The sequence below is a fragment of the Rana temporaria genome, chromosome 11 (genome assembly GCF_905171775.1).
Source record: "Rana temporaria chromosome 11, aRanTem1.1, whole genome shotgun sequence".
Lineage (NCBI taxonomy): Eukaryota > Metazoa > Chordata > Amphibia > Anura > Ranidae > Rana > Rana temporaria.
Genome location: NC_053499.1, coordinates 122,371,163 through 122,393,646, shown reverse-complemented (window position 1 = coordinate 122,393,646; position 22,484 = coordinate 122,371,163). Strand labels below are relative to the sequence as shown.

The following is a 22,484-nucleotide window of genomic DNA, read 5'->3' as shown; positions in this document are numbered from 1 at the left end:
TTTATTTTTTTTTTATACATACCCGAGTGCCTGTTGCTAGGCAGATCGTCCTAATCTGCCACTTCCTGAACCGCGGTCGGTCTTCATTCTTCTGTTCCTCGGCTGCCTCCTGTGGAATGGTGGAGCAGTGTCTTCTGGGACATTGTGTGTGTCCCAGGAGACATCATCCATTCACGGCGCGCGGTGCAGCTCGCGCAAATGCGCAGTAGGGAATCGGGCGGTGAAGCCGCTAGGCTTCACTTCCTGATTCCCTGACCGAGGATGGCGGTGGAGAAGCCGAGACCCGATCGTTTGCTCGGCTTCAGCTACCGTCATCGTGGGCACCCTGGACAGTTAAGTCTCCTTAGTAAAGTGTTAGTAGCTGCTGACTTTTTCTTTATCGTACATCACGGGACACAGAGCGGCATTCATTACTATATGGGTTATATGGAGTACCTTCAGGTGTAGACACTGGCAATCTCAAACAGGAAATGCCCCTCCCTATATAACCCCCTCCCATAGGAGGAGTACCTCAGTTTTTACGCCAGTGTCTTAGGTGTTAGTCATGGTTTAGCTTGCCTCCGCATCCTTGGGATTAGGTGAGCTACCGGTTCTGTCCAAAAAAGCCTCAGCGCTAAAGTGGTCAGTAACCGGACCCCAAACCCTTGGGGTATAGCCCATAATGCTTTTCTTTTTAGAGAGCTGGACCCTGGGCCCAGAACTTAGAAACCTTTGGGTACCTAAAGTTTTCTGTTGCCAGGGTGCTATATGGGCCCAGGACAGTGGATCCTTCATAGGAACCCAGGGCCTGAAGGTCTAGACATCCCCACGGAGATGGGGGAAGATTGGGCCTCTTGCTTGGCAAAGTCCTGCGGCATGGAGCAGGTAAGTGAGGGGAAAACTTGCGGAACTTGGTTCTTAGCAGGTTTTTTTCTGGGGGGTCACAGGGGACATGCCTAAAGTTATGCACTGCATCTGGCAAACTAGTCACATATCATAAAGATAGGATGGCTCTCTATGTATTATTCCCCATAAGATGTGACCTCCCTTGTAGTGTTGGAAAAGCATTGAGTGGGGCCTGTGTTATATAAAAATATATGTGTGTGTCAGAGAGCTTTGCTTACCTGCAGGCCTCCAGGCGATGCTCCATTCAGTCTTCCTCCTCAGAGCCTGCAAGCAGGCAAAACGCTGACCTCCTCATGGTTCCAGGCTGCAGGCTGCAGTTTGCTGGAACAGAGAGGTCCCTTCCTCCCAAAATCCCCCCCCCCTCCCCCTGTCGGGAGGGGCATTTCCTGTTTGAGATTGCTGGGGGGGAAGGGCGGGTCAGTGGCTTAAAGGAAGGGGCGGCCCTTCCTTGTTTGTTCCATTCAATACGTTGGAACTGAGGAGAAAGACCAGAGCGGCAGCACGGGGCGCCGAGGACACACAGTGGCCAGAAAGGATATTGCAGTCTTCAGAGGACTGTTTTTTCAAGCCTAGAAATAGGCTGTTTCTTTTCCATCTCATAGTTTTTCTTTGCAATACTACTCAGGGGGACAGAATGTTTTTTCTTTCCTGGATTTGAAACAAAAACGAAAAAAAAAAAAAAAAAAGTCATCTAGGGGAGAGGAAGCATTTTTTTATCCCCCAAACAGGTGTTTGGACAATTAACTTTTATAGTTCCAAATACCAATAGGTAGCAGGTGTACCTCGGTATTGTACCATGGTATGCCGCTGTTTTCCCTACAGGGAGCCTTGGGGCCATCGGGATCTGGGGCTGGAGCTGACGCGGGTCAGTCCAACCCTAAGATGGTCACGGAGGAGGTATTACTCACCTCTTTAAAAGAGATGCAGAAAAGCATGGGAAAAATGATAGCCGCAGCTATGCGGGGCAGTAAGCGGAATAGATCTCCGTCGCCCGAGCGCGGACCCTCAGAAGAGGAGGTCCTTTCCTCAGGGGAATTGGACGACCTCTTGGACAAGGACCAAGTAGGTTCAGGGATCGAAGACCCGGATACAGAGGAGTCTGGGGCAGTCTCCCTGAGGGAGAGCTGGTGGATTCAAGGATTGTCGGACTTGGTCCATAGGGCATTCAACTTGCCAGTACCAGATCTCCAGGTATCGACGGTTTCAGCTTTGGGCTCACTGACGGCGCCTCAAAGCAATGCTGTGTTTCCGATCCATCCTCTATTAGAGGGAATTTTGTTCCAAGATTGGAACAAGCCAGATAAGATCTTCTTACCACCTAAAAGGTTCTCTGTCCTATATCCTATGGAAGAAAAATTTTCCAAAAGATGGGCTACTCCTGCAGTGGACGCAGCCATCTCATGTGTTAACAGATCGTTAACATGCCCTGTAGAAAACATACAGGTGTTCAAGGATCCAGTTGATAAGCGCTTGGAAGCACTACTTAAGAACTCCTTCACTACTGCAGGGGCAGTAGTACAGCCAGCTGTGGCTGCGATTGGGGTCGCTCAAGCATTATCGGATCAATTTAAGCAGATGCTTAAACTTATTCCGGCCCAGCAGGCAGAAAAATTTTCGGATGTCCCTAAGGCCATATGTTTTACGGTAGACGCAATCAAGGATTCTATCCAGCAAGCGTCACGTTTATCGTTATCCCTTATCCATATGAGAAGACTCTTATGGTTAAAAAGCTGGGAGGCTGAGCCCCCATGCAAGAAGCTCCTGGTAGGGTTCCCCTTCCATGGAGGACGACTCTTCGGAGAAGACCTAGATAAATACATTCAGACCATTTCAAACGGCAAGAGTATTCTCTTGCCAACTAAGAAGAAGGTTCAGGGACCTGCGTTTAAACGACAGTATTCCCCTGGGCAGGGGCCCTCTAATGCCAAGCAGTATCGACGGCCTCCTGCAAAAGCAAACTTCGGCTTCAACAGCAGATCACAAGGACAGGCTGTTAGAGGCAAAAGGCAGTGGTTTCGCAAACCAGCAAAACCAGCCCCCAAGCCAACCTTATGAAGGGGCGCCCCCACCCACGAAGGTGGGGGGAAGGCTGCGACTCTTTTCAGAGATTTGGGAAGCCAGCATTCCCGACGAGTGGGTACGGTCTTCCGTGGCCACAGGCTACAAATTAGATTTCCTAAGGTTTCCTCCTCCTCATTTCCAGAAGTCGAGGATTCCAAATGATCCGGAAAAGGGAGCCGCATTAAGATCGGCATTAGATCATCTACTTTCCCAGGAAGTAATAGTAGAGGTACCAGTCCTGGAACAGGGGCTGGGTTTCTACTCCAACCTATTCATCATCCCAAAATCCAATGGAGATGTCAGGCCAATTTTGGACCTAAAGATGGTAAATGCATATCTAAAGATCCGCTCATTTCGGATGGAATTCGTGCGGTCAGCAGCTGCCACACTCCAGAAGGACGACTTCATGGCGTCCATAGACATAAAGGATGCCTACCTTCATGTTCCAATTTATCAGCCACATAAAAGATATCTACGCTTCATGGTGGCTTCGCGTCACTTCCAATTCGTGGCGCTTCCCTTCGGGTTGGCTACGGCCCCCCGGGTGTTCACGAAGGTCCTAGCTCCAATCCTAGCCAAACTAAGGATCCAAGGGGTCACGATCCTAGCATACCTGGACGACCTCCTAGTCATAGATCACTCGTCTCCCGGCTTGGAGCGAGCAGTGGCCCTCACGGTCCAATACCTCGAGAGGTTCGGCTGGGTCCTAAATCGAGAAAAGTCAGCTTTCCAGCCCACAAAGCAGTTGGAATATCTCGGCATGAGATTAGACACAGAACAACAAGGAGTGTTCCTACCTCTGAGGAAGGTAAAAGCCATCAAGGAATTAATCCTACTGGTTCTAAGCAAGAAAGAACCGACTATTCGCCTATGTATGAGGTTACTAGGCAAGATGGTGGCCACATTCGAGGCGGTACCATACGCCCAGAGCCACACTCGCATCCTACAGGCAGCCATCCTGTCAGCATGGAGCAGAAGGCCACAGGCCTTGGATATCCCGTTGCCGCTCTCATCAAGAGTCCGACAAAGTCTGTGTTGGTGGTTAGACCCTCAGAATCTACTGAAGGGGAGGTCTTTCAGCCCAGTGGCTTGGAAGATAGTGACCACAGACGCCAGCCTGACGGGCTGCGGAGCAATTTTGGATGGTTGCACTCGCCAAGGTACTTGGGCAAAGCCAGAGAAGCAGTTGCCCATCAACATCTTGGAGCTCAGAGCTGCTCGACTAGCCCTCAGGGCTTGGACGTCAAAATTGCAGGGGTTCCCGGTGAGAATTCAATCAGACAATGCCACGGCCGTGGCATACATAAATCACCAAGGGGGAACCAGGAGTCAAGCCGCTCAGAGAGAGGTGAGCTTGATTCTTCTATGGGCAGAGGCTCATGTGCCCTGCATATCGGCAATATTCATTCCAGGAGTGGACAACTTTCAGGCGGACTTCTTAAGCCGCCAGACTCTATGGCCGGGGGAATGGTCTCTGCATCCACTAGTCTTTCAAGCACTCTGCCAAAGATGGGGAGTGCCGGACGTGGATATCATGGCATCGAGACTCAACAAGAAACTAGACAGGTTCATGTCCCGCTCAAGGGATCCGATGGCCTGCGGAACCGATGCGTTGGTTTGCCCTTGGCCTCAGTTCAAACTTCTTTATGCGTTTCCCCCGCTCCAGTTACTACCCCGCCTGCTGCGCAGGATCCGGGTGGAGCACATACCAGTCATCCTGGTAGCTCCAGCATGGCCCAGAAGAGCATGGTACTCACTAATCTTAAGGATGGTAGTGGGAGACCCGTGGACTCTTCCTCTACGGCCAGACCTGCTATCGCAAGGTCCGATCCTCCACCCTGCCTTACGGCATCTAAATTTGACGGCCTGGAAGCTGAATCCCTGATTCTCAGGGGTAGAGGTCTGTCTCAGAAAGTAATCTCTACCCTAATCAGAGCCAGGAAACCGGTCTCTAGGGTGATTTATTACAGGGTCTGGAAGGCCTATGTAGGCTGGTGTGAGTCCAAGCGATGGCTTTCTCGCAAATTTACCATCGATAGAGTATTAAGTTTTCTCCAGCTAGGAGTGGATAAAGGATTGGCATTAAGCACAATCAAAGGACAGATTCTGCTCTGTCAGTGTGGTTTCAGCGGCCGCTGGCCACCCACTCGCTGGTTAAGACCTTCCTTCAAGGGGTCTTACGTATTAGACCTCCAGTTAAATCCCCGCTTTGTCCGTGGGATTTAAATCTTGTTCTGTCAAGTTTACAGAAACAACCGTTTGAGCCGTTGGCTGATATTCCTTTGGTTCTACTGACAAGGAAGTTAGTATTTTTGGTTGCCATAGTTTCCGCAAGAAGAGTTTCGGAGCTGGCAGCCTTATCCTGTAAGGAACCATATCTTGTTTTTCATAAGGACAGGGTCGTTCTCCGCCCTCATCCTTCCTTCCTTCCAAAGGTCATATCCAGTTTTCATTTGAACCAGGATTTGGTATTACCATCCTTCTTCCCTAAACCTACTTCCAGAAAGGAAGGGTTGCTGCATACCTTGGATATTGTCAGGGCCATGAAGGCCTATCTTAAAGCTACAAAGAAGATCCGGAAGACAGATGTGCTGTTCATTCTACCGGATGGGCCCAAGAAGGGGCAGGCAGCTGCAAAGTCCACCATTTCTAGGTGGATTAAGCAATTAATCACTCAGGCCTACGGCTTGAAAGGGTTGCCTCCTCCAGTATCATTAAAGGCTCATTCTACTAGAGCCATGGGCGCCTCCTGGGCAGCACACCACCAGATCTCTATGGCTCAAGTTTGCAAGGCGGCAACCTGGTCTTCTGTCCACACGTTTACAAAATTCTACAAGTTGGACGTAAGAAGGAATACTGATACTGCCTTCGGGCAGGCAGTGCTGCAGGCTGCAGTTTGAGACCCTCGGATTCCGGGGGCTCCTCTTGTTCGAGTTAAATTTAAAAATTTTATTTTTCTCAACTAAGTTGGATTTATTATGATTTGAGTATATCTCTAAATTAAATCCTTTTGTCTTGGAGATGTTCTCCCTCCCCTCATTGTAAGCATTGCTTTGGGACATCCCATATAGTAATGAATGCCGCTCTGTGTCCCGTGATGTACGATAAAGAAAAAGAGATTTTTAATACAGCTTACCTGTAAAATCTTTTTCTTGGAGTACATCACGGGACACAGAGCTCCCACCCCTCTTTTTTGAGGACCATTTTGGGAGGCATACTGCTTGCTACAAAACTGAGGTACTCCTCCTATGGGAGGGGGTTATATAGGGAGGGGCATTTCCTGTTTGAGATTGCCAGTGTCTACACCTGAAGGTACTCCATATAACCCATATAGTAATGAATGCCGCTCTGTGTCCCGTGATGTACTCCAAGAAAAAGATTTTACAGGTAAGCTGTATTAAAAATCTTTTTTTTTTTTTAACCGGAGCCCCGCTTTAATCAAGCCCATGTAAATCTGCAAGTCTATGGCCTTGTGCACATAGGCCATCTGTATAATATGCACCTGCAGCCACGTGGCTGCCAAATTGGGAGCCACAGCTATGTCAATGCAGCCACTGTGTCCAAATCACCTCAGCCTCTCCTTAGGACCAACGCAATCTGATCTTGTAAAACTCTTGCAGTCTGCCATGAGGCCTTATCCTGAGAAACATCCAAGGCTCCATTCAGACCATTTTGTAGCTTGAAGCTCCAAAACACTGGAGGAAAAAATAACGAATTCTCTGTGGAGTTTATTCACATCTCCACTAAAAATCGCCTGAAGCCAAACGCCTGACGCTCAACAAAGCTCTGGAGCTTTTTTTTGTAGCTTGAATCAAGCAGATTGGTGCATTTTTTTATGCATTGTTTTCCATAAAAATGCATGGAAAAGCTTGATTCAAGTGTTTTTGAGGATTTTAGTGCATTTTTGTTGCGTATTTCTAAACCGTTTTCTGCTCAAAAGCAATCATTGAACAAAAATAAATAATCTTAATTAAAAAATTTAAATACATAAAAAAAATTAAAATGCATAAAAACTCTAACCTCATGCTTAACCCGTAACATTAATTAAAAAACGCCAAAGCTCAAAAATGCTTCAAAAACACTGTAAAAAAAAGTGCATACAAGAGCTGGAAAAAACACATAAAAAAAAAAATGAAACTACTTTTTTTTATGTTAAGGCATGGTGTATGAATGGGAATACATAACAAACATACTGTATACGTGGGATTTTCTCTCATTTTTGAGAAAAAGTGATAGTACATTTTCAAGTAGAACTTGGTTTGGTATCACACATTTTGATTTACCAATTGCATTGCAGGAAACTGTTCCCGGGCCACACAGGAACAAGGTACCCATGTTAAATTCATGCGGATGACATTAATTGTTAATGGCACCCCAACACATCTTGCAACACGTTTTGCGGCCACCAAAATACATGATACTGCAGTACCATGTGATTTTGGTGGAACTTTGTTTTTAAAAAGTCACACCTGTCATACTTTTTGCACATTTGGCGGCCAAGTGTAATGAATGGGCAAAAAACACATGTGGGCAAAAACGAATGCACAGGTTGTTTTGAACTGGTCCTTAGACCAATGTAATTTCTTAACAGTCATTTTGGCTTCCGAAATTTTTTTTTTCCAAGTTCTTTAGCCTTTATGAATTATTAAGACAGCCTGTCCTACATGTGGGGACATGCATACAAATCCTTAGAAGTGAGCTGCCTCTGCATGTTGTCTCTCATTGCTTGTCTGAACTAAGCTCTTATTGCTGCATGGATGCTTGTGACACACTTGCCTGTCATTAATGAAATATCGAGGCTGCCATTGCTGCCGTTTTCCTTCTGAAAATGCTAGTTGTCTGGTTAGCCTGCTTTTGCTGGTTAGCCTGCTGAATCACTAACACACAAGAAATGGAACAATAAAGAAGGCTGATAAGTCCAGACTTCTGGACCTTACTGCAAGGTAGTTCAGGGACTCTCATTTTAAAGCCAGAGCCCGCTTGTTTGCCTCCAACCCTTACCCCCCCCCCCCTGCTGACTTTTATTTATTTATTTTATTTTTTCATCTAGACTGAAGACCCAATAGGAGTCTTCCTCCTCCTCCCATGCTTTCTTTTGACTCCTCTTCCTTTTTTTTTTTAACTTTTTTGTAGGGCCGAAACAACTAATCGATTAATCGACAACTAATCGATTATGAAATTTAGAGGAAGATCAGAGTGTAGTTAAACTCTGATCCAAATTGTTTTGTTGAAAACAGGGTCTATGGGCCAGATTCTGAAAGGACTTACGACGGTGCAGTGCCATGTATGCCGTCGTAAGTCCTAATCCGACCCGTCGTATCTATGCGCCTGATTCTTAGAATCAGTTATGCATAGATATCCATTAGATCGGACAGGCGTAAGTCTGGAAGTAATCCCCGCTCGGAGCCATAGAAGAAATACTGCTAAAACGATAAGTACCAAAAAAAAAAAGACCAGCATACTGCAGATGTCAGCAGTATGCTGGATCTAACTGCAGAAAGTTGATTTTTGGGTGAACTCCCGCTTTAAGTTTCGACGGCGTAAGAGACTTACGCCTGTTTCGATCTAATGGATATCTATGCATAACTGATTCTAAGAATCAGGCGCATAGATACGACGGGTCGGATTAGGACTTACGACGGCATACATGGCACTGCACCGTCGTAAGTCCTTTCAGAATCTGGCCCATAGACCCTGTTTTCAACAAAACAATTTGGATCAGAGTTTAACTACACTCTGATCTTCCTCTAAATTTAAATTGCACCGGTACTTCAAAGTAACCAGGTGATACATTTGTTTTTTCCCATTTGTGTTTGAGATTTGAGATTTCCCTTCAATTCCTGTCCCATAGCCAAAACATGAAGGGAGAAGAAATTTGTTGGGGACCCTCAGGTCACCAGAACTAGTATCCCTATTGGAAGATTTCCCCTATTACTTTTCTAGGAAAAAATGATCATGGCAAACAAAACAAATAGGGTGCATCTCCCTAATTGGGGCACCGACAGCAATAAAAAAACCTGACAGATGTTCTAATCCCTCTCCATTCTATCCAAAACTAAAATACAAGTCTGGCCACAAATTAGTGATACAGCAGTATACAGCGCCATTACCAATAACTGAATCCTGTTCAGGCCAGAATAGGATAAGAATCATGCTATTGTTTGTGTCAAAAGTCTGCAGCTTTGGTTAGCAGTCTCACTTTGGCAGCTTGCTGGAATACCTTTTGAAGAATTTTGTACGAAGGATCATATTTAGCCCTGTACAAAAAAAAATCCTTTTACTGAGCAAAAAATACTGTCTGGAGATAATTTCTGGTATTCTCTTGTGCTCTGTGATTCTGTACAAAAATGGGCAGATCAGATGGTAAAATTTGGTAAGAAATCCACAAGCCCTATTTTAAACTCATGTCTTAGACACAAGATCACGTGCGTTCCCAATCCGCACAGAAATACACTGCTCTAGAGCACATGTGCAGAGGTACGATAAATTCTTGCGCATTGGCAATCTACGCTTGAAAAATATGGTTTGGTGCAGCACAATTTAAAAAAAAGGTTGGAGACTTCTTTCCCTGTGTTTCTGGTGGATAAGGCCGCACATTTTATTTAATGGGCTGCCCTACAAGCACCCTACACGAGCAAATGTGCACTCATAGATCTGAACTAAGCCTGTGGATCATGAAGAAAATAGGAGGACAAGATTAAAGTGGTTGTAAAGGTTTGTTTTTTATTTTGTAATAGGTTCCTTTAATCACTTCCCGACAGCCGTACGACTTTGTACGGCCGCAGGGTGGCTCTAAATCTCCGGGAGGCCGTCTTTTTACGGCCTCCGCTCCTCCTGGCCACTGGGGGGCTTGCGCGCGTGCCGGCCGCATCACTAAGATGCCGATGCGAGTGCCTGGCGGCCACGATGTCCGCCAAACACCCGCGATCGGCGGTTACAGAGACAAGGACGTGGATCTGTGTGTTTACACACACAGATCAACACACAGATCCACGTCCTGTCAGGGAGAGAGGAGACCGATCTGTGTCTCTTGTACATAGGGACATGGATCGGTCACCTCCCCCAGTCACCCCCCCTCCCCCCCACAGTTAGTAACATTATATAGGGTACACATTTAACACCTTCCTCACCCCCTAGTGTTAACCTCTTCAACCCAGTCACATTTATACAGTAATTAGTGCATATTTATAGCACTAATCGCAGTATAAAGGTGAATGGTGTCAAAAGTGTCCGATGTGTCCGCCATAATGTCGCAGTACCGATAAAAATCGCAGATCGCTGCCATTACTAGTAAAAAAATAATAATAATAATTCTGTCCCCTATTTTGTAGGCGCTCTAACTTTTGCGCAAACCAGTCGCTTATTGCGATATATTTTTTTTTTTTTACCAAAAATATGTAGAATACGTATTGGCCTAGACTGAGAAAAAATTTAAAAAAATGAGCTATTTATTATAGCAACAAGTAAAAAATATTATTTTTTTTTTCAAAATTGTCGCTCTATTTTTGTTTATAGCGCAAAAACTAAAAACCGCAGAGGTGATCAAATACCACCAAAAGAAAGCTCTATTTGTGGGGAAAAAAAGGACGTCAATTTTGTTTGGGAGCCACGTCGCACGACCGCGCAATTGTCAGTTAAAGCGACACAGTGCCGAATCGCAAAAAGTCCTCTGGTCAGGAAGGGGGTATATGTGCCCAGTAAGCAAGTGGTTAAAAGAACCTATTTAGAAAATAAAAAAACAAACCTTTACAACCCCTTTAAGGTTTTTTACTTTCATGCATTCTATGCATGAAGGTAAAAAACCTTTCGTGTACTGCTCCCCCCACAGCTCCCTCCTAATATACTCACCTGAGCCCCCTCTCGATCCAGCGATGTGCACAGGAGCCTTGGCTGTCCTTGGTCTCTCTCCTCATTGGCTGAGACAGCAGCAAGAGCCATTGCCCCCCCACTGCTGTCAATTACAGCCAGTAAGCCAATCAGGAGAAAGCGAGAGGCGGGGATGAGCCCACGGCTCTGTGTCTTATGAATGCATAGAGCAGGGCTAGGGAGGGAGTGCACACCAGCGCCCCCATAGAAAACGGCTTGCTATTGAGGGCACTGGATAAGGGGGCAGAGCCAGGAGCGTTGGTGGGGACCCAAGAAGAAGAAGTTTAGGGCTGCTCTGTGTAAAACCATTGCACAGAGCAAAAAACAGAAATTAACCTTTACTATCATTTTATAAGCAGTTAGGTTCCCCATTGTAGCCTTTGAGACATTCACAGTCCTGGTTCAATCTTTCTCTTGAAGAGGACGTTGTGATTTGTTAGTGTGCTGGATATTTCTTGACGCAGATTTGATCACTTGGCACGTTAACATTTCATGAAATTTTGCTCCTTCCTAGTGGCACTTTTTTTTTTTCTTCTTCAGCCCCTTTGTTTTTTTGGTACATTCAACTCTCTTGTGTTCCTTGAGCCTTTGACACATCTGGATGTGTCCAGTTGGGCCCCCACCCCTCCTCCACATCTGGATACCGGATGGATATGCAGTCTCTCTCGTTCTATTTCCCACGGCCTCTCAGTCTTTTGCTACCTTTACTTCCCCTACATAAATTCCTGTTCTGTTTTTATTCAGTTTTCTAACCACACACCTTTATACACTCTCCTCGTCTCTGTTCCTCTGCTATGCTAGTGCCTCATTCTTAGTGCGTTGGCGCTGTCAGGTCCCGTCTTGGGATGATGGACTCTGTAGAAGTCAGGAGGAGGAGGGAAAGTTGGTTTCAGTGTTTACATTTTTTATTCTCTGTCTATTCCTCCCCTCTATGTTGAGATAAACACTGTCCTCCCAGCCAAACCCTGTTCCTGTGTACACAAATGCGTATGATTGTAAATGCATTCAATAACATATGCATGCACATGCAGTACAGATGTCATTAAATGACACACACACTGACATTTTCTTTTGCTTCTTTTATTTACAAAAACTGGATTGACTAAAGGTCAGGAAGTACAGATCACAGAAGAGTGTTAGTCTAACAGAGATTCGATTGTGTAGGACTGACATATTGCGCAGCATGTTACATGGTGCATTTGTATAATACAATGACCTAGAGCAATTTACAGTTCAACTCCAATGCCACCTTGGTAATCTCCCGCTGCGGGCCTTAGAAGAAAAAATTGCTCAAAGGAAAAATAGTGTGTGTTTTTTGCTGCTTAACCACTTCAGCCACGGAAGGATTTGCCTCCTTCCTGACCAGGCCATTTTTTGCGTTACGGCACTGCGTCGCTTTAACTGACCATTGCGTGGTCGTGCGACATTGGACCCAAAAAAAATGTGTGTCCCCTTTCTCCCCAGAAAAATAGCTTTCTTTTGCTATTTGATCACCTCTGCGGTTTTTATATTTTGCGCTATAAACAAAAATAGAGCGACAATAAAAAAAAAAAAACACAATGGCCCGGATTCACAAAGCACTTGCGCCGACGTATCTCAAGGTACGCCGCGTAAGTGCAAATATGCGCCGTCGTATCTGTGTGCCGGACCCACAAACTAAGATACGCCTAAAAATAGGCTTCATCCCGCCAACGTAACTTGCCTACGCCGGCATTGCGTGGGTACATATTTAGGCTGGACGCATGGTGGCGCTCCCATTGATCAACCATTCAATTATGCAAATGAGGAAAATACGGCGATTCAAGAACATACGTGCGCCCGACGCAGGCTACGAGTGGTGCGCGTAAGTTGTACGTCCGGCGTAAAGTTAAGCCCCATAAAGGAGGTGTAACCCAGCAGCAGACATGCAAAGGTCTGCACCAAGGAATACAAGCCGGCGTATTTTACGTAGTTTACGTTGGACGTGAGTGTGAGTGACTGGGCGTAGGATACGTTCATGGCGTAGGCAGTGATCCGGCGTATCTTAGGCAGTTCCGGCGTGGTTGTGAGCATGCGCAGGGGGATGCGTCCATGGCACGACGCATGCGCAGTTCATTAAATGTACTTGTCTGGCGCTCTGACCATCATTTGCATGGGGTCACGCCTCATTTGCATGGGTCAAGCCCACTTCCACCTACGCCGGCCTGCGCTTTCGAAATCTACGCCACGCCGACGCAGCGTTGGGAGCAATAGCTTGCTGAATGCAGTGCTTGCCTCTCTGCGCTGCGTCGGCATAGCGCACAGGGGGATGCACTGCGGCGGCGTAATGTGCGCCGCTGTCTGTGAATCCGGGCCAATATTGTGAAATTTGATGCTTGTCTTAAGGAGGCTTCTTCCTCCCCCCTTTTTTTTTTTTTTTTTTACAATTCACCTTTGGGATAGATTCTCTTTATCATCTTTTGTGGGGCATGACTACCCTCTTTGGGAACTTAAGGGCCAGTTCACACCAGACGCAGTTCTGTTCAGTTCCATGTATTCCAATGGCTCTAGTTTACACCATGCAGTCAGTTTTCGGTCAGTTTCTGCACCGGAAACTGACTGCATGGTGTGAACTAGAGCCAACTAGGGCCATTGTAATACATGGAAAACACTCTGCATGCATTTTGTGCAGAAAAAATGCACGCAGAACGGAACTGCGTCTGGTGTGAACTGGCTCTTAAATTTTCCACCTTCTCACAACATTTTTGACCTGGCAAATTTCCAGGCCCTGCTGGCTGGTTCAGATTATACAGGATGGTACCCCCTCTTTCTTCGATAACTTCTATTGGATCTATGTCCATTACTTATTGTTTTTGAATATAGACAGTTGTCATATTTTTGGCCTTTGCCTCATAGGGAACCTTGGGTAGGGACCGAATTCTCTTTGAAGATCTACTCATGCCAGACTCAACACCTGATCGTACCCCCTCAGTCATATACAACATCCCTGTGTACTGTACACATCCTGATCTTCTGGACTATACAGATCGCTGGGCAACAGAACTTGACGTTTTTATCCCATCAGAAGACTGGGATAAATCCTTCATACTTATCATTGTTTATCTTTAGCCAGTAGGGGCCATGAGCCAAGAGCTTCAAATTACTATCAAGGTGGCACAGGAGCCCAACCCTCCTTAACAGTCGCTATCCATTGGTGACCGACCTCTGCTGGTGTTTTCAATAGAGTCTGGGTATTCTGATCCACCTATGGCGGGCATGCACTCCTTCCTGTTCATAGGCTCTGGACTTCCAATTCATAGATGTATGTGAAAATCATTGATACAACTATGACCAATGCTACTGCTTTCTATTATTCCTGGTTCGCGTAAACACTTTAAGGCTGCTTTCACATTGGGCAGCGGAGGTGCGGTGACGGTATAGCCGCGCTATTTTTAGCGCCGCTATACCGTCGTATTTACCGCGATATTCGGGCGCTAGCGGTTTTAACCCCCGCTAGCGGCCGAAAAAGGGTTAATGCCGCCCGCAATGCGCCTCTGCAGAGGCGCATTGCGGACGTTATTACCGCAGTTTCCCATTGGTTTCAATGGGAAGGCGTGGTATAGGAGCGGTAAACACCCTGCTCCTATACCGCTCCAAAGATGTGGCTAGCAGGACTTTTGGAGCGGTCCTGCTACCGCACCTCTTCAGTGTAAAAGCCTTCGGGCTTTCACATTGAAGCCTGCAGGGCAATATTTATTCATGCATTATAGCAGCGCTATTTTTGAATAACGCCTCAATGTGAAAGGGGCCTAAGGACCTATTACAAAATTTCCTAAGAGCGGCCCATGTGGTTATTTTGCACCATTAAAAATCAATGCAGACTCCAACTCTTCTGAAATGGGTTTGTGAGATTGACCATCTTGAGCACATGGAGGCTCTCATTGCTTGTGAATTGGGTATCTGTGATCAATATCGCCAAAACTGGCTCTCCTGGAAGGTTTAAACTATTTCAAAAACTAAAAGACGACCTTCTCTTGTATTGTATTATTCCCTGTGGGCCATATCCGTTCTTTTTCGCTTCTTCTCCTCCTCCCCTATTTTTTTTTCTCCCTCTTGCTACTTACCCATTTTGTATTCTTTTTTAGAACCCCCTGTGATACATTTGCCTATAGGTCTCAGTTTACTGCTCCCTGCTAGCCAGGTTATTGATGTGCTAATGTCCCCTCACTATTTCTAAAGGTTAATTGATCTATTGTGTTGTGTGAAGGAGAGCTGGGTTTAAGTGGCTTGGGTTAATTATTCTGATTGCTTCATTGTGGTAATTATCTCTCTATATGCGGGGTCGAGCGGTCTGGTTGATGTATTCAGTACAGCTAGTGCTCAGCGTCATTGATGTCATTGTCTAAAGAAAATGTGTTTCAGCATCGGCCCCGTCGTGTCTACCTAGTCATCTGTATGGAAGCCCCAGTGTGAGGGGGGCGGAGATTTGTCATTGTAACAGTTTTGGAAATGACATATAAGCTGTGTGTTATAACATTAAAGTCTGTGTTGTTCAAGCAGTAAGCTGGTCTCATGTGTGGCTTTCTGGGCGATTTCCAGGGATATCCCTCCTCGTGGAATATTGGGGTGATTTTCGTTATGGGAAGAAGGGAACGTTGACGGGGATATCATACCGATACCGTCACAATTGGTTGGTAGCGGTGGGATTTTTCCCTTCTATTCCCCTTCACACCCGGATTCCAAGCAGACACTGGAAGAACTACTGGAAGTTCGTGGAAGGATTGCTAGCAACAAAACCAAGCGGGTCATCATAGCAGAATCAATGGAGCTAGACCAGGAGGACGGGATTGCAGCAACGCCAGCAGTACAAGAGATGGAGACACCAGTGATTCAGGAGGAGGAATCGCCAGCCAACAAGCTAATGAGAGAGAAGCTAGCGTGGTTCGGCCCGAACCCAACGCCAGATGTGGTACTGAAAGTGATGGACATGTTAGTAAACGCAGAGCTACAGTTAAAACTGGCAGCAGTCCAACAAGCAGCCGCACCTTCTACGAACAGTGAGTACAGCACAGCAGACGCAAGGAAGATTCCGTTTAGCGCTTTTAAAGCTTTTGATGAAAAGGACTGTGAGATTGATAACTTCCTGGCGGATTTTGAGCGACAATGTAACCTGCACCGAATAGCTAGAGGAGACTGGGTTGCAATATTGTCAGGCAAACTGTCAGGCAAAGCTTCTGATGCTTTCCGGACCGTGCCAGATCAGGATATTCATAGCTACGCCCGGGTTAAAGAAGTGCTCCTGGCTCGTTATGCAGTAACCCCAGAATCCCACCGACAGAAGTTCAGGGACTCACGCAAAACCACGAAAGACTCTTATGCGGAATGGGCATGCCAATTGTCCCGGTCGGCCTCTAACTGGGCTAACAGCAGCCAGGCCACCACCGCAGAGGACATTTTGCAACTAATGCTCCTGGAGCAATTTTACAATCACATCCAGACGGACGTCAAGGATTGGGTGAGAGATCGCAGGCCCATGACTCTACCAGAGGCCGCGAAGTTGGCGGATGAATATGCAGATACTCGCAAGACGAACCAGGTCACACCACAGGAACAACCTCCACCACAAACGGTGCCCTCACACCCACCAACCGCTAGATACCAACCTCCTAACAGACCGGTGACATCTAGCCCTCGCTATCATCGCCAGGAGGGCAACGAACAACGCTGCTTCCGGTGCAAACAGCTGGGTCACTTCAAGCAGAATTGCCCCATGAATGACAACACCAGGTCAAATTGGTCTCAACCTGGGTACCGCCCACCAGCAGCAGCCCATTGTGTAGACTCGGCTTGGGATCCAAAGGAGCTGGGTCAGGAAGAACCATTGGGCACCCCTTACGAAGCCCTCATGGTACAATCTGTTATTACGGACAACAGGGAACACCATTGTCAGCTGGTCATGGGCGACAGCCCTGAGCCGGAGGGGCCCTGGAGGGAGCTGGGCAGAAAGAGGCACCGCCGGCCACCCTTCAAGAAGAAGAGGTCCTGGAAGCCGTATAACAAGCTGACCTGGGAGGAGAAGAAGCGACTGGAGGAGAGGGAGTCGCAGCGGGCGTGCCAGATGCGTGCCGAGATGTTCGCCAAGGGCCCACCGGTGGCCTTTTACACCACCACCCAGTTCCTGATGATGAAGGACCACGTGGAGAGCCTGCAGGACATGAGCAAGCAGGAACTGATCCGTGAGTACATAGAGCTGGAGGAGTGCATAAGCCGCATGGAGGAGGAGAACAACCACCTGAGGTCACAGCAGCATGAACTGGAGATGGAGCTGGAGAAGCTCCAAGAGGAGAACCGGCGGCTGCGGAGGGAGCAGGGGGTGGCTGACCTTATGGGGCTCTGATTCCCCTCCCCCCCCCCCCGGACTCTGAGCACCAGTGCTACAGCATTTCAACAAATATAACTTTTTCTTTTTTATGAATCTCCTGGGATTGTCACTTCAGAGCCATAACCTGCCCCCTCCCATAGCGGGACACCTAGACGGCGGCGCACAGACCCATTCGCTGTCTTCACACTGACTTCTGGTGACTTTGCAGATCGCACAAAGACTTGGGGACTGACCGGCGTGTGATCTGACGACCCGGTGACATACCTGAGTCTGAAGCAGTTGCCAAGGGAGGTCAGTCATGCCAAACGGAGTTAACCTCTGACTAATAGCTCTGAACCCGTCAACCCTACTGGACCAGGGAAGGTCCAACCGGGTTTGCCGGAGCAGGGAGCAAAAGGGGGGCCATTGTGATACATTTGCCTATAGGTCTCAGTTTACTGCTCCCTGCTAGCCAGGTTATTGATGTGCTAATGTCCCCTCACTATTTCTAAAGGTTAATTGATCTATTGTGTTGTGTGAAGGAGAGCTGGGTTTAAGTGGCTTGGGTTAATTATTCTGATTGCTTCATTGTGGTAATTATCTCTCTATATGCGGGGTCGAGCGGTCTGGTTGATGTATTCAGTACAGCTAGTGCTCAGCGTCATTGATGTCATTGTCTAAAGAAAATGTGTTTCAGCATCGGCCCCGTCGTGTCTACCTAGTCATCTGTATGGAAGCCCCAGTGTGAGGGGGGCGGAGATTTGTCATTGTAACAGTTTTGGAAATGACATATAAGCTGTGTGTTATAACATTAAAGTCTGTGTTGTTCAAGCAGTAAGCTGGTCTCATGTGTGGCTTTCTGGGCGATTCCAGGGATATCCCTCCTCGTGGAATATTGGGGTGATTTTCGTTATGGGAAGAAGGGAACGTTGACGGGGATATCATACCGATACCGTCACACCCCCCCACCTTCTTTCTCCCCTACCCCCCTTTTCTCTTCTCTTTCAGACCAAACTGCCCTGCATTGATTGACCTTGCAATTTATTCGGAAGTACTCTTATGTAGGGTCAGTTTTGTTTTCCAACTTCTTTATGCATTTACCACTGTCTAGAGAGAACACCCCCCATTACCTGTATCTCCGAATATGGAAATTATTATTATTTTTTATATTACATGGTTTACCATATCTGTATGTAATTCTTGTCTGCAATCTTCTCAGCAACATTTTTTACTTTTTCAACATCTGATTGCATTTTGTTTCTATTTTCTAATTTGTTTATGTAAAATTTTCAATAAATTCAGATTGGCAACATATGTATTAAATGTACATAAACCATTTATTTTAATTGAGACTGGATAATGCCCTGGGACACGGCTTTCCTTTGAAAACACTATTTTCCTGACTGTCATCCTGATGCTCTTGTTTCAGCACTTTGAAAGAATGACACGGAACAAGCATGCAGATAAGGACTTCTGACAGGTCCCTAACCTTTCTGATCTACATTCTTGTTGCAGCACAGTCATTTTGAAAGTATTTAAAGCGGAGTTCTACCCTAAAAATGAACTTTCTATGAACAGCTTGCCTTTAATGAAAAAAAAAAGTGTATATAGAGAGCTTGCACAAATGGACAAAAAGAGAGTAGCCAACTGCATTGCCGTCCCGGGTAGAGAAATGAATATATATTCCCTGTTATGGGATAGGGCATGGGACTGTATGAATGTTTTTTAGCTTTTGTATGTATAAATTATGTCAACTAATAAAATTATATTTTTTATAAATTCCGTTTTGCCATATGTTCTCTGTGGTTCCAGAGCTAACATTAATTCCACGACCAATCGTTGGACACTTCCCTTCTGCATTCATACAGTCCCATGCCCTATCCCCTAACAGGGAATATATATTCAGCTTGCCTTTAATGTAAACAAACAAAAAAAAAAAATTACTCACTTTTATCTGGCTGTTACTAGGCAAATTTCGTAATCTGCCTAGTTTCTGGTCCTAGGTGGTTCAACTTCCTGTCCTAAGACCCCATTGCCTCCTGGGAAATGATGACACTCATTTCCCAGGAGTCTCTGGGCATTACAGTGCCTAAAAATCGCCCAGCTTGCACCTCTCCCTGAAAACCAGAAAGAAAAAGGAACTGGGCTTCACATGCCCACACATATGATGGATACGGCCACAACATGAGCTGGAGGATATAAGGCTATAAGTGTTTGCAATGATTTCTGGAACGATTGGGGAGCTATTAATATGTTTTAGGGACTATTTTAATGTGATTGATTTTAGCTTGCAAAAAAAAATATATATATATATTATGCCCGGAACCCCGCTTTAACAGCAAGGCAAATGCCATTTTCAGGAGGAAGTTGGCAGTGGAAGTCCTCTTATTTCTCTAAGGACACGTTTACTGTTTTGGAAGATCCCCTCCGGAGTCTGTTTGTGACCCACAGAAATGTACACTTCCTTTTAATACATTCTCATTATTTGACGGTACATTTTATCAGTTCCAAAATGAATTTAGGGCATATGTTGGCTGTTGGGCCTCAATTGATGAGAGCTAATGTTAGATTTGTAGCTTGCAGTTGCCGTTTCTTTTGAGATTGATTGCTCGCTTGTTCTGGACATGTGTATATAATATAATATAGAATTATATATAAAATATAATAATATACCGTAAAAATATCAGATGTATAAATTCAAAGAATCACTATAAATAGAATAATACACAATATGCATATTAGTGGAGTTTTAAAAATGCTATACATATATGATCACCAAAGTAATCATATGGTTAAAATAGCCCTGTCACAGTTTATTTTTCTGCAAAACCCAGAAAATAAGCTTTTTGAATAATGGAACAGTGCTGCATACCACACGTGCGTTTTTATAGCTGTTTGTTTTTATAGAATGTCACCGCAACTAGGACAAAGATACAATCAGTGTTGTGGGTATTCATGAGATAATTTAACTGTCAGTAATTTTGTGTCTTGTTTTATTCTTACAGGAAGTTGATATTTTAGATATAACCCTAATCCGAGACACGCGGACAGGAAAGTATGCTAAAATACCAAAGGTAAGGACCGCATGGTACTCTGGGCAAATAACTAAATCAATGGCTTTGTATAGTACATCCAGAAGTGTACATTGTCAGTGGTATGCAGAGAACTCTGGTCTTAACGAAAACCTGCCTGTAGTTGTTAATAGCAGATAACTACCGGTAAATAATTTTTTTGTCACTTTCTAATGTTGGAAGGCCTGCTTGTATGCAAAGTAACTGATCCCTCAAGACCTTAATCTGTAATATTTTCTGTTCTTTGTACTCATTCACAGAGTTGTACAGTGTGCAGAATCCTGGGCATGGAAGTCACAGGTGTTGTCTACAGTCACCTGTACAAATAAATGACAAGATAATGCCGTTTGCTGGCAAATACAGATCTGAAGGGTATCAATGCGCACAGATACGGAAATATGCTCCTGGACCCAGACAGTCTGCATCCTGGGGTGCACATTCATTCCTGTATTCATGTGTGCCCTTGGATCTGCGTTTACCAGCATACTACAGCATCGTTTCAATGTTGTATACTGTATGTAACACCTGTAACTCTCAAGTGCAGGATGAAATGCATGCTATATGACCCTTCAGATCCATTGGCTTACCTCTCAGATTTTTTCCAATTGAAACTGGGCATATGATGAAAGAAGTTATAAGCAGAGGTTACCTTCTCTTAAATTTTTTTTTAATAACAATTGTGTATCCAGAGATGTAAATGAGTAAAACTTTATGCAGATGTTTACTTTTCATGTGACAGGCCTCAGTCCCACCACTCCCCCCTTTCCCCCAGGGTGGAGGAACAATACTATTGTGTTTCCCCCAAAATAAGATCTACCCCGAAAATAAGACCTAGCGTTATTTTCCAGGAGGGCTTCAATATAAGCCCTACCCCGAGAATAAGCCCTAGTTTAAATTGCTTGTAAAATTCTTTAATCCACTATATTACAGTAGTATATAATGTACAATGTGTGTGTTTGTATAATATAAATGTGGGGAAGAGAGCTCCGGCGGGTCACAAAAGCGCAGAGCGGCGCTATAACGAAGGTATTTGGCACAATTATATTACAGAAACACAAACATTGTACATTATATAATACTGTAAAAGAGTGGATTATAGGATTTTACAAGTATTTAAACTCAGTCCACACTGGGGATTAAGCAGGGAGAGGGGGGGGAGAGAAGACGGCACATTAAATGGTAAGACCCACCCGAAAATAAGCCCTACTGTGTCTTTTGTAACCAAAATTAATATAAGACCCAAGCTTATTTTCGGGGGAAACACGGTATGTCTGTGGTCTGTGCCCCCTTATATAATCATTATATAATAGCGATATATAATCATGACTGGAACGTGAAGCACAGGTCAGGAAGTTCATATTGTTTTATAAGGTGTAGTGTGTTTTTTTTTTTTTATTATTATTATTGATATTGATTCAAACTTGCTAAAAAAAATTACCTTTTGAAGGAAATGGGTGTAGGAATAAGGTTGGATATGATGGGTAATCTGTATGAAATCCATGGGTACACTGCTCTGCACCCAGGTTGCAGCCAAACTGCAGTGCGGCAGTGTGAAAAAAAAACCCTAGTGCATACGAATTTGCAATGTAGTGCCATCTACAGTGCCTCGAAAAAGTTTTCATACCCCTTGAAGTTTTTCACATGCAGCCGAAAATGTCAATTTATTGGGATTTTATGTAATAGACCAACACAAAGTGGCACATCATTGTCAGTGGAAGCAAAATGATAAACTGTTTTCCAAATTTTTTACAAATATCTGAAACGTGTGGCGTGCATTTGTGTTCAGCCTCCCTGAGTCAATACTTTGAAGAAATACCTTTCGCTACAATTACAGCTGCTTTTTGGGTATATCTCTACCAGCTTTGCACATCTAGAGAGTGACATGTTTGCCCATTCTTCTTTGCAAAATAGCTCAAGCTCTGTCAGATTGAATGGAGAGTGTCTGTGAACAGCAATTTTCAAGTCTTGCCACAGATTCTCAATTGGATTTAGGTCTGGACTTTGACTGAGCCATTTTAACACATGAATATGCTTTTATCTAAACCATTCAATTGTAGCTCTGGCTGTATGTTTAGGGTTGTTGTCCTGCTGAAAAAATATACCTTCTCCTCTTGTCTCAAGTCTTTTGAAGACTTTTACAGGTTTTCTTTTAAGATTGCCCTGTATTTCAGGGTTTGACAAATTTGCTTGGAATCTAGGAGCCAGCTAAAAAAGTTAGGAGCCCGTGTCTCCGTGCGCCCCCACCTCCCCCGCCGCGTGATCGCGGCGGGCCCGCGCCGGCC

The 22,484-nt window shown here is 45.2% G+C and overlaps 1 protein-coding gene across 4 annotated transcripts in view; it reads left to right on the top strand.

Moving 5' to 3' along the window:
* The window catches only part of PLCB3 (phospholipase C beta 3), a 268,516-nt gene that overhangs the window by 128,796 nt on the left and 117,236 nt on the right, over positions 1–22,484 (top strand). For all 4 annotated transcript variants that reach the window (XM_040329022.1, XM_040329023.1, XM_040329020.1 and 1 more), the window contains exon 3: positions 20,137–20,205. In XM_040329022.1, coding sequence (XP_040184956.1) covers positions 20,137–20,205 — 69 coding nt within the window. The remainder of the gene's footprint in view (positions 1–20,136; positions 20,206–22,484) is intronic.